The 8,964-nt window shown below is 36.1% G+C and overlaps 2 protein-coding genes and 1 long non-coding RNA gene across 3 annotated transcripts in view; 1 reads left to right on the top strand and 2 right to left on the bottom strand.

Annotated features, from left to right (window-relative positions):
- LOC137496354 (zinc finger protein 335) overlaps nucleotides 1–8,964 on the bottom strand; it is a 95,397-nt gene that overhangs the window by 70,856 nt on the left and 15,577 nt on the right. The window contains 3 exon segments of the mRNA XM_087264033.1: nucleotides 5,246–5,369; nucleotides 7,393–7,563; nucleotides 8,232–8,326. Coding sequence (XP_087120159.1) covers nucleotides 5,246–5,369; nucleotides 7,393–7,563; nucleotides 8,232–8,326 — 390 coding nt within the window.
- Nucleotides 500–3,807, top strand: LOC797842 (serine/threonine-protein kinase pim-1-like). The gene is made up of 7 exons (XM_087264687.1): nucleotides 500–1,034; nucleotides 1,565–1,933; nucleotides 2,216–2,310; nucleotides 2,490–2,540; nucleotides 2,676–3,048; nucleotides 3,328–3,501; nucleotides 3,599–3,807. The coding sequence occupies exons 1-7, from the start codon at nucleotides 767–769 to the stop codon at nucleotides 3,694–3,696; spliced, it is 1,428 nt and encodes a 475-aa protein (XP_087120813.1). The 5' UTR covers nucleotides 500–766; the 3' UTR covers nucleotides 3,697–3,807.
- LOC147835587 (uncharacterized) lies at nucleotides 1,190–3,874 on the bottom strand. The gene is made up of 3 exons (XR_015497957.1): nucleotides 3,813–3,874; nucleotides 3,578–3,712; nucleotides 1,190–1,919 (listed from the first exon to the last, which is right to left on the bottom strand). It is a non-coding gene; the product is annotated as an uncharacterized LOC147835587 (long non-coding RNA).

Genomic DNA, 8,964 nt, shown 5'->3' with positions numbered 1-8,964 from the left:
TATATATATATATATATATATATATATATATATATATATATATATATATATATATATATATATATATATATGCATACAGTTAAAGTCAGAATTATTAGCCCCCCTGAATTATTAACCCCCCTGTAATTTTTTTTCTCCCAATTTCTGTTTAACAGAGAGCAGATTTTTTTCAGCTCATTTCTAAACATAATAGTTTTAACTCATTTTTAATAACTGATTTAATTCATCTTTGCCATGATGACAGAACATAATATTTGACTAGACATTTTTCAAGACACTTCTAAACAGCTTAAAGGGACATTTAAAGGCTTAACTAGGTTAATTAGGTTAACTAGGCAGGTTAGGGTAATGAGGCAAGTTATTGTATAATGATGGTTTGTTCTATAGACTATCTTGAAAAAATATAGCTTGAAGGTGCTAATCATTTTGACCTTAAAATGTTCTTTAAAAAATTCAAACTGTTTTTATTCTAGCTGAAATAAAACAAATAAGACTTTCTCCAGAAGAAAAACTATTATCACGCACACATATATATATATGTGTGTGTGTGTGTGTATATAACGTGGAGGTGTGGTCACTTTAAGGCGAATTAGCCAGTCAGTCTAGCGCGGCCCTGCATTAGTTGTTTAAGTTATTGTGTTTTAAAAAGTCCCCGCGTGTTTTGAAAATGTTCTTTCGCGTTCCAAATGGAACCACGTAACTCTGACATCAGTAGTGGCTAATTAACGCTGACTGAATCCAGCAGAAACCCTCATTGCTTCTTTGGATGACAAGTAGTTCAGTACTTACTGCGATTCCACACAACGGTGATAAAATGGCTTTTTCAAAGTTAATTTCCCGTTTAAAGAAAGCGTTCGGTATCAAGTGTGCACACAAACCACCCCGTGAGCCACTCGCATCCACCGGCAACACGGCAGAAAACCACCGTCATCCGATAACTGATGACCCGCCCGTCGTTGCAAGAAAACAGACAGGGAGACAGAAAAAGTCTTCCCTCTTCCAAGCCTGTTTCCCCAGAAGAGCTACTGTTGATGGTAAATTAGGTTTATGAATTTTAATTACTAAAAAACATACTGTTAAACACACCGAACATGTCAGAGTAGCTGTTTAAAGATAAGAAATAAAATTAACTGGAAACATTTGAGGATTTTAGGTAGTTTCTTAAAGAGACAGTTCACATAAACATGAATATTCTGTCATAATTTATTTCTCAAACCTGTTTGAGATGCTTTCTTGTGTTGAACAAAAATACTGAATTCAGCCATTGACTTACAGTATTTTGAGTTCCTACAGTGAAGTTTAATGGCTGCTGATTTCAGGAATATTCTTCAGAATAGGCATTGTTTTGTGTTTTACAGAAGAAATTCATAATTAATTGTATTTATGCCTTTGGATATATAGTTTAAACATACTTTTTATTGCTAATTATCACTTCAATACAGAAAAAACATGAAGATCAAAAATAAATATTAAATACATTGAGTGATGTTTTTGCAAATGAACTTTTCAAATATCTAATCAAGAGTTACAGAATCATATTAATGATATTCCTTCCCCTCTTTAGATCCGCTCCCTGTGCTGGAGATCCACGACCTTCAGGACGAGCCGATCAGTAGCTCGAAATTCTTCCATACAGCTGTGAACAATCTGGAGCTGGAGGTTCTCCAACCTTCTATTCCTGATGCTCCAGCAGAAGAAGACTTGGACTCCACTGTGAAATCTAAAGTGAATAGCTTTGAATCTCCAGTGAGCCAGCAGTTCTCAACAGACGGCATCTTTGAAGCGTTCAGCGGAGACTCTGTGCAGGTTGACATTGACTCTGCACTGGATGAAGACTCGGAGTCTTCACTGAATCAGAAGGTCTCACAAGATGACTCCGCTGATGATTCTGCACTGAGTCTTACAGCAGATGATGAGACCTGTTTGGACAATAGTAAGTTTATTGCTAGAATTCATAACATTTGTTTAGGCTCATCAAACATTTTAAAATTATACAGTTGAAGTCAAAATTATTCGCCCTCCTGTGATTTTTTTCCATTTTCAAATATTTCCCAAATTATTTTTAACAGAGTAAAGAAGTTTTCACTTCCTTCATTTCCTAAAATCTTTTTTCTTATGGAGAAAGTCTTATTTGTTGTAAACTCTGTGTTTTATTTGGTTTATAATTGAATAAGATTTTGTGTCCAGTCAGCTAAATGTTCTTCTTTTTTAACAGATGACATCAGCTCCCGCTACAATCTGGGAAAGCAGCTCGGTGAAGGAGGTTTCGGCTCCGTTTTTGAGGGGATCCGCATACAGGATGGTCTGCAGGTATTCATTTCTGTAGACTCAAATTCTTTGATGAAGTTCACTATTTAAAGAACATCATCAGAAACATGCTTTCATTGTTTTGACATTTCTAAGAATTTAAATTAATGAAACCTCTGTTCAGGATTTGAATGAAATGATCTGGATGCACATGTTAATTGTTCGCTTATTTCTTTAAACAGGTGGCTGTTAAATTTGCCCAGATGACACCACGTATGCGAGATCTCTGCTCTGTAAGTACACTACACTTTCTGTTTTTCTTTTCTCAGTCACTGTGTTCAACTCAAAATGTCTTATATTTAATATTAGACAACAGGCTGTGGTTAAAAATCCATGTTTGAAAACCAACATTATTATTTTGTTTTCAGTCTCATGACCAGCCACCTCTAGAGATCACCTTGGCAAGTATGGCCAGCAGTGGCTCCAGGTGTGCCAATATAATTCAGCTCCTAGACTGGCAGGTCTTCAAAGACCATTATGTCATGGTCATGGAGCGGCCTACGCCAAGTATGGACCTGGAGGCATTCCTGCAACTCAACGGAGGCGTCCTCACCGAGCAAACGGCACAAACTATCATGGGCCAAGCTGTTCATGCTGCCAATGTTTGCTGCTACCGGGAAGTATTCCACAGAGACATTAAGCTGCAAAACCTGCTTGTAAACCCAAACACGCTGGAGGTCAAACTGATTGACTTCGGCTGCGGAGATTACATGATGGAATCAGCATACTCCACCTTTTCTGGTAGGTGTTTTGAATAGGGTTGTCAAAAGTATCGACTTCGGGACTGACATTTAAAAAATGTCCATTTGAGCGCAGTTAAACACCACTGATTGGTCATTGGTGTTCACATGCTCAGCAAATATGACAGTATCGATACTTTTGACAACACTAGTCATGAATGTACATAAGCATTATTAATATACGGTTTAAAAGCTCAGTAATTAGCACACCTGAAACCCATCTGTTATATATATCAACATGATGCTGACACATAGATTCAACTAAATGTCTCTCCTCCAGGCACAGAAGCGTACATGCCGCCAGAGTTTTACAAAAGAGGATGTTACCATGCCAAACCAGCGACTGTCTATTCTCTTGGGGTTCTTCTCTTCACAATGCTGCATGGAGATTTCCCAACGACGTATGACCTGTACTACCTGGAGCATGACTGGTCCAAATTTACCCTCTCTCAAGGTGAGATGTTCATCAAAGAACAAGTTGAAAATCAGTTTATTATCAATAATAATAATAATAATAATAATAATCTCACCTCTCCTTTTGTTTTTCACAGAATGCTGTGATCTGATGTGGGCTTGTCTGCAGCAGATTCCAGAGCACAGAATTCTTCTAGGACAGATGCCTTACCACGACTGGTTCATGCTGGAGTAGCCAGTTGACACCTTTGCTGTTAATATATAGTGTCTTGTTATTGTATTATTCACTTCTTTATTGTTACAGTTGTTTTTGTGTATGTCTCTAATAAAAATATATATTTTTGAACTCACTTGTGATGTGGCTTATATTGTGATCTAGTCCCAGTGACAAAAATCTGGCATGAGGTTTGAACACCATCCAGTCATTTATAACACACACTGCAGTTTCCACTGGCGTCATTAAGGCACACTTTTAGAACTACACTTTTAAAGAATACAGTCCAGCGCTGCCCTTTACCTGACCCAAAACCTAAACATATCAGTCACTGCGACATCAGCAAATCATCCATATAAAATTCCAATGTTTTACTGTGAAATCAGAGCTGCTTTTAGAAATGTTTTAAAAGAGAAACATCGTAACATGAGAATATGACATTCAATACAAAACATCTGCATTTTCACAATAAGAGCACCCAGTTTTATTAAGGTCATTGAGTATTCATCGTCCTCACGACAATTGTGCTTCTCAAACAAAATATTCAGTGGTATTTCTTTAAAGTCAATTCTGATAGTGTAGTTTGTGCAGACACACTGAGGTTTATCCAGTGTTCAGAAGTCTGAATCATCCACATCATTTTATACGCCTCCAAAAACACATTTACTACACGAATGTCCAGCGTTTGCTAAACAAATAGACTGTTCAACCCTTTACGTTATTAATTTCTTACAACATCTCCAACTATGCTAAAAGCAACGAGTTTTATAGGAAGATGTTGCAATAAAGTAATAATGTAAAGGGTTGAACAGTCTATTTATAGTAATGTGTTTTGGGAAACGGGAGTGACAACTGTATGAAATCCAAAAGTTTGCATTCTTAGTCACCTGTTTCTAAATGGTCTGTCTCTAAAAGTGAGGGGGACGTATGCCCCGTCCCCCACGGTTGCTACGCCCCTGCTTACATCTCCAACTATGTTAAAAGCAACAGTTTCTATAAGAAGAAGAAGAAGAAGAAGGAGGAGTTGATGGTTCATTTGAGTTTTGTCATTAGATTATAAGTAGATTGTTAGGTTTGGGTTAGGGTTAGTGTAAGTTGACATGTACTAGCAAAGTTTCTTTTAGTCAGTTAAATGTCTGTTGAAGGAGCATATCAAGCTGATTATATTATCAACAGATTTTAAGCAGACAGTCTACTAATACTCAAATGGACCATCAATATAAAGTGTTACCCCATTCTTTAATAATGCCCTAGAAGAAAGAAAATCAGCTTCAGTTTCATCTCTAATAGTCCACATTTTCTGTAAGGCTGGTGGTGAACTTCATTCAACCTTCTACCAAACTGACGTACAAAGTAAATCTAATCTTTGTTTAAGATGTTTGTCAGATTGATCAAAAATTTTGAGATTATCAATTCAAATTCTAAACATCGGAGCATTTAAAACAGCAGCTAGTGAGATGTGCTCAACCATCACTGCTTCATGTTTTGGTTTTCACAGACAGATTAATCTCTATTATGATTTGGAGTTGTAAAATGGATGAAGTGTGGTCATATTTGTGATTTGATTTACCTGGATTGATCATCTGGTTCCTCTGAAACACAGGCTGTAGATGGAGAAGAGCTCCGGACTGCAGGTTTAATGGTGGATTTTGGTAAAAGAGCAGCTGATTTTACTCCGCTGACGTCTCTTGAGGCTGTTAGAGAAAAACAAACGTTTTAACATTTCTATTTATTATTTTTAGTTACAAACTCATTATTAAACACAATATCCTCAGATTTTTTTCATTCACTCGTTTTCTTTTCTACTTGGTCTCTTTATTAATCAGGGGTCGCCACAGCAGAATGAACTGCCAACTTATACAGCATACAGTATGTTTTACACAGCGGATGCTCTTCTAGCTGCAACCCAGCACTGGGAAACACCCATGCACTCTTGCATTCACACACATTTACTACTGCCACTACTGCTTTTGACTGTGGGGGAAACCGGAGCACCCGGAGGAAACCCACATGAACACGGGGAGAATATGCAAACTCCACACAGAAACGCCAACTGACCCAGCCGGGGGCTTGAACCAGCGACCTTATTGAACCTGCTGTGAGGTGAAAGTGCTACCCACTGAGCCACCATGTCGCCATTCCACTGATTACAGCAAAGCAAAATACTTCATAACCACCAAAGATGATTATGAATGGATTAAAGCAATGTTAAAGTAATTCTCCCTGAAGAACAAAACATTTGAATCCTTTGGTTGGATTCAAGCTTGAAAAACTATTACTGAGCATTAAAAAAAATCATCTAAAGCTGGAGAAAATAGACCCCATATTCTATTGCTGATTAAATTATCACTGTATGTGTCGTATTATTATGAACTAAATGTATGAATAATTAATTAAATACAGCTGAAATAGAATACAGCCCTGGTTTTACATTACAAAACATAAACAACACAATCCAAGAAGTTGCTTCAATGTAATGGCAGGATTTAAATTATGATTATCCAAAAAACAACTGAAAAAAACACTCAAACTCACCATGCGTCAGTGGAATAAGAAAAAAGAAAACCAGCTCAATCCTCCTGTGATATTGATGTGTGTAGAGGACTCTATTGGGATAAATAGAGCTCAGACCAGACGAGCTGCAGCATTTTAGATCATCTAAAGAGGTTTCACAGCAGATGATGGAAGTTCAGCCTGGAGAACATTGCAGTAGCCTAATATACAAATCACAAGTGCTTGGACAAAAGGTTACGCAGCCTGCTCTGTTACAAAGTGTCTGATCCTTCTAATTTTGTGTAAAGAAAACAAAGCTTGCACAATCATGCAGGTTATGTGACCACTGAAGGACAGCTGAGCATCAAGACTTCTGACTGAATTAAAGGTATAATTGTAGATGACCCTAGCTGAATAGTGAAGTTCAGATGTCTTTGTCTTAGTAGCTTTAAAATTGAATATCATTTATAAAAATAGAAAGTTTAATGGATTCTTGATAGTGAATGTACAAAACAAACAAAAGATTAAAAAAAAACTGATCTGAACTTTCAGACGCAGCTTAAAATACATGCATAAGACACTGAATAGAAACAAAAATCAATATGTACACGAGTATAAATATTATTAAATCAAATGCAGCAGACAACAGATTTGTAAAACCAGAATTGTACAATATTATAGCACAACTAATGCAAGAAAATCAGTGTTAGATTCAGATAAAGAGGCTTTGATTTATTTGGTTTGCATTTAAAGTTCCTGTCTGTAGCCATGTTTAAAGAAAGACATATCTGTAAAACTGAAGAAGCTAAAGATATAACCGCAAGTTATCAAAACCTTCTTTATAAGCATTTTAGCTACAGCTAGGAACTGTTTCATAGCAATATGACGTCAATCCTCCAGCCTACCGTTATATACAGACTGTCATTAAAGCAGCATCACAGAGACATGTCCATTATTCTTCTTAAATACAGGATTCTCTATACATATTTCTTTTTCCTTTACAAGGCTAAACATTGTGGGAACACAAAGATAAATTTCTTTCAATATTTACAAAGGCATAAATCATATTTTGAGAGGATCTAACTGTACATTCACCTTATAAATGACTGATGATTGTAGAAGAAGACTGTGTTACTTATGATCAGCGCAGTTTGTGATGCTCATTTGGAGCTGAGATAAGCTTCAAATATTCTTCTGTCTGTCTGTGTGTGTGTGTGTGTGTGTGTGTGTGTGTCTGTGTGTGTGTGTTGATGTTGTTAATAAATAATGAGTGTGTCGTGTTTCTACTCCTCAATAAAAGTGATGACATCATACTGGATGCCCTGCTCTTGCAGTTGTTCCAGTTGTTCAGGTGTGGCTTCAGTGTAAACCGAGTCATTGCTGCATCTGCAACAGCTACACACACACACATACACAGAGCAAAATTTAACCATAATTAGAGTGAAATATTTTAGGATTTTAAGCGATTTGAAGCATTTGTGTTTAATCATTTGTATGATGTTATTTTACGTTTGATCAATTTCTGTACCTTACTGTAAAAAATGCTGGTTTCCTCACAATTCCTTCATGTTGTCCCAATAGAGAACAAGTTAACGTAATCATTCTTATAAAATTAAGTGAATTAAACATAAAACAATTAAGTTGTCCCCAAAAGTGGTGCTGTTTTAACTCATTTTAAAGTCGTTTGAACAAGCTGAAAAGTCATTTTTTGGGTGCCGAATTCTGTTAGACTCCCCAGAAAACAATAAAGCGCCGTTTAATTGTATTTTTTATATTTGCGCTTTTGTATTTTTCTATGCTTTTAAATTGTTTAATATATTTGATGTGGATACACTCCACTTCATGAACAAAACATCCCAATCATGATAAAATGAACAATTCTTTCTAAATAAAGCTATTTAAGTCATCTGGTTAAATGGTATTCATATCACAACATATAAACATCGCAGAAAAACTAAATATCACAAAGTCATTTATTTACAGTCTCATGCAGCCATGAAAGCTTGTAGAAAATAGTTCTGTTTTTTGCATTTTAATTGAAGGTAAAAGGTGAAAGGTCATACCAGTGACCACTGAATGAGCGACTGCTTCCAGGTCTTCAGGGACCACAACCTGCTGTTCGGTGGTGACGATGGTGTCTATCCTGAGACAGAGCAATCTGAGACACAACACAGAGAAGATTTACAATGACATCAGGGAACATTTAAACAAAAATTATGTACTTCAAACAGAATTTGTTTTCCTTTTTGTCTTTAAAAATGTACTGAATACAGGATAGCTTTGTCAAAACTGTCGTCCCCATTCAGATGAGTCTGTGAAAAAGGCCGAAAAATGCTGTACTATTCACGTCAGGCCAGTAGTTGGCAATTTCTCTTTATAAAATACACTATGTGCCTGCAAACATATAATGTTTATAGTTTTGTTGTATTGTTAAGTAATCTGTAATCTACACTTACATGCCATGTAATCTACAAAGAAAACATTTTAATTTAAATCTGTAGCATTTTCAAAAACTTGTTCTAAAAAACTAAGAAACTACCAGAACTACCAAAAACCTCCAGAAAAAAAAACAATAAAGTTTCTGATTTAGTTAAGACATACATCATGCATTGATTTTACTGTTAATGCTAAGTAAACACAAACAGTTCAAGTATCCATGAGAAATCATGTCACATTTGAACTACAGTAATTACAACATGAACAAAGTAAACAAAGTGTGCTATATATTGTTTTGGAGGTTAGTTTTGTGTATTTATTTTCCTCACCCTTCTCTCTCAGCCTTTCACCCCACTCTTA

The sequence above is a fragment of the Danio rerio genome, chromosome 8, assembly GCF_052040795.2.
Source record: "Danio rerio strain M-AB ecotype USA chromosome 8, GRCz13ab, whole genome shotgun sequence".
Lineage (NCBI taxonomy): Eukaryota > Metazoa > Chordata > Actinopteri > Cypriniformes > Danionidae > Danio > Danio rerio.
This window is presented reverse-complemented; position numbering and strand designations above follow the sequence as displayed.

Excerpts from the sequence above, each read along its gene's own strand:
- LOC797842 (XM_087264687.1), top strand. The coding sequence starts at position 767 with ATGACAAGTAGTTCAGTACTTACTGCGATTCCACACAACGGTGATAAA. Across the intron at positions 2,311-2,489 it reads GCATACAGGATGGTCTGCAG|GTGGCTGTTAAATTTGCCCA; the intron begins GTATTCATTTCT and ends TTCTTTAAACAG. Across the intron at positions 3,502-3,598 it reads CAAATTTACCCTCTCTCAAG|AATGCTGTGATCTGATGTGG; the intron begins GTGAGATGTTCA and ends TGTTTTTCACAG.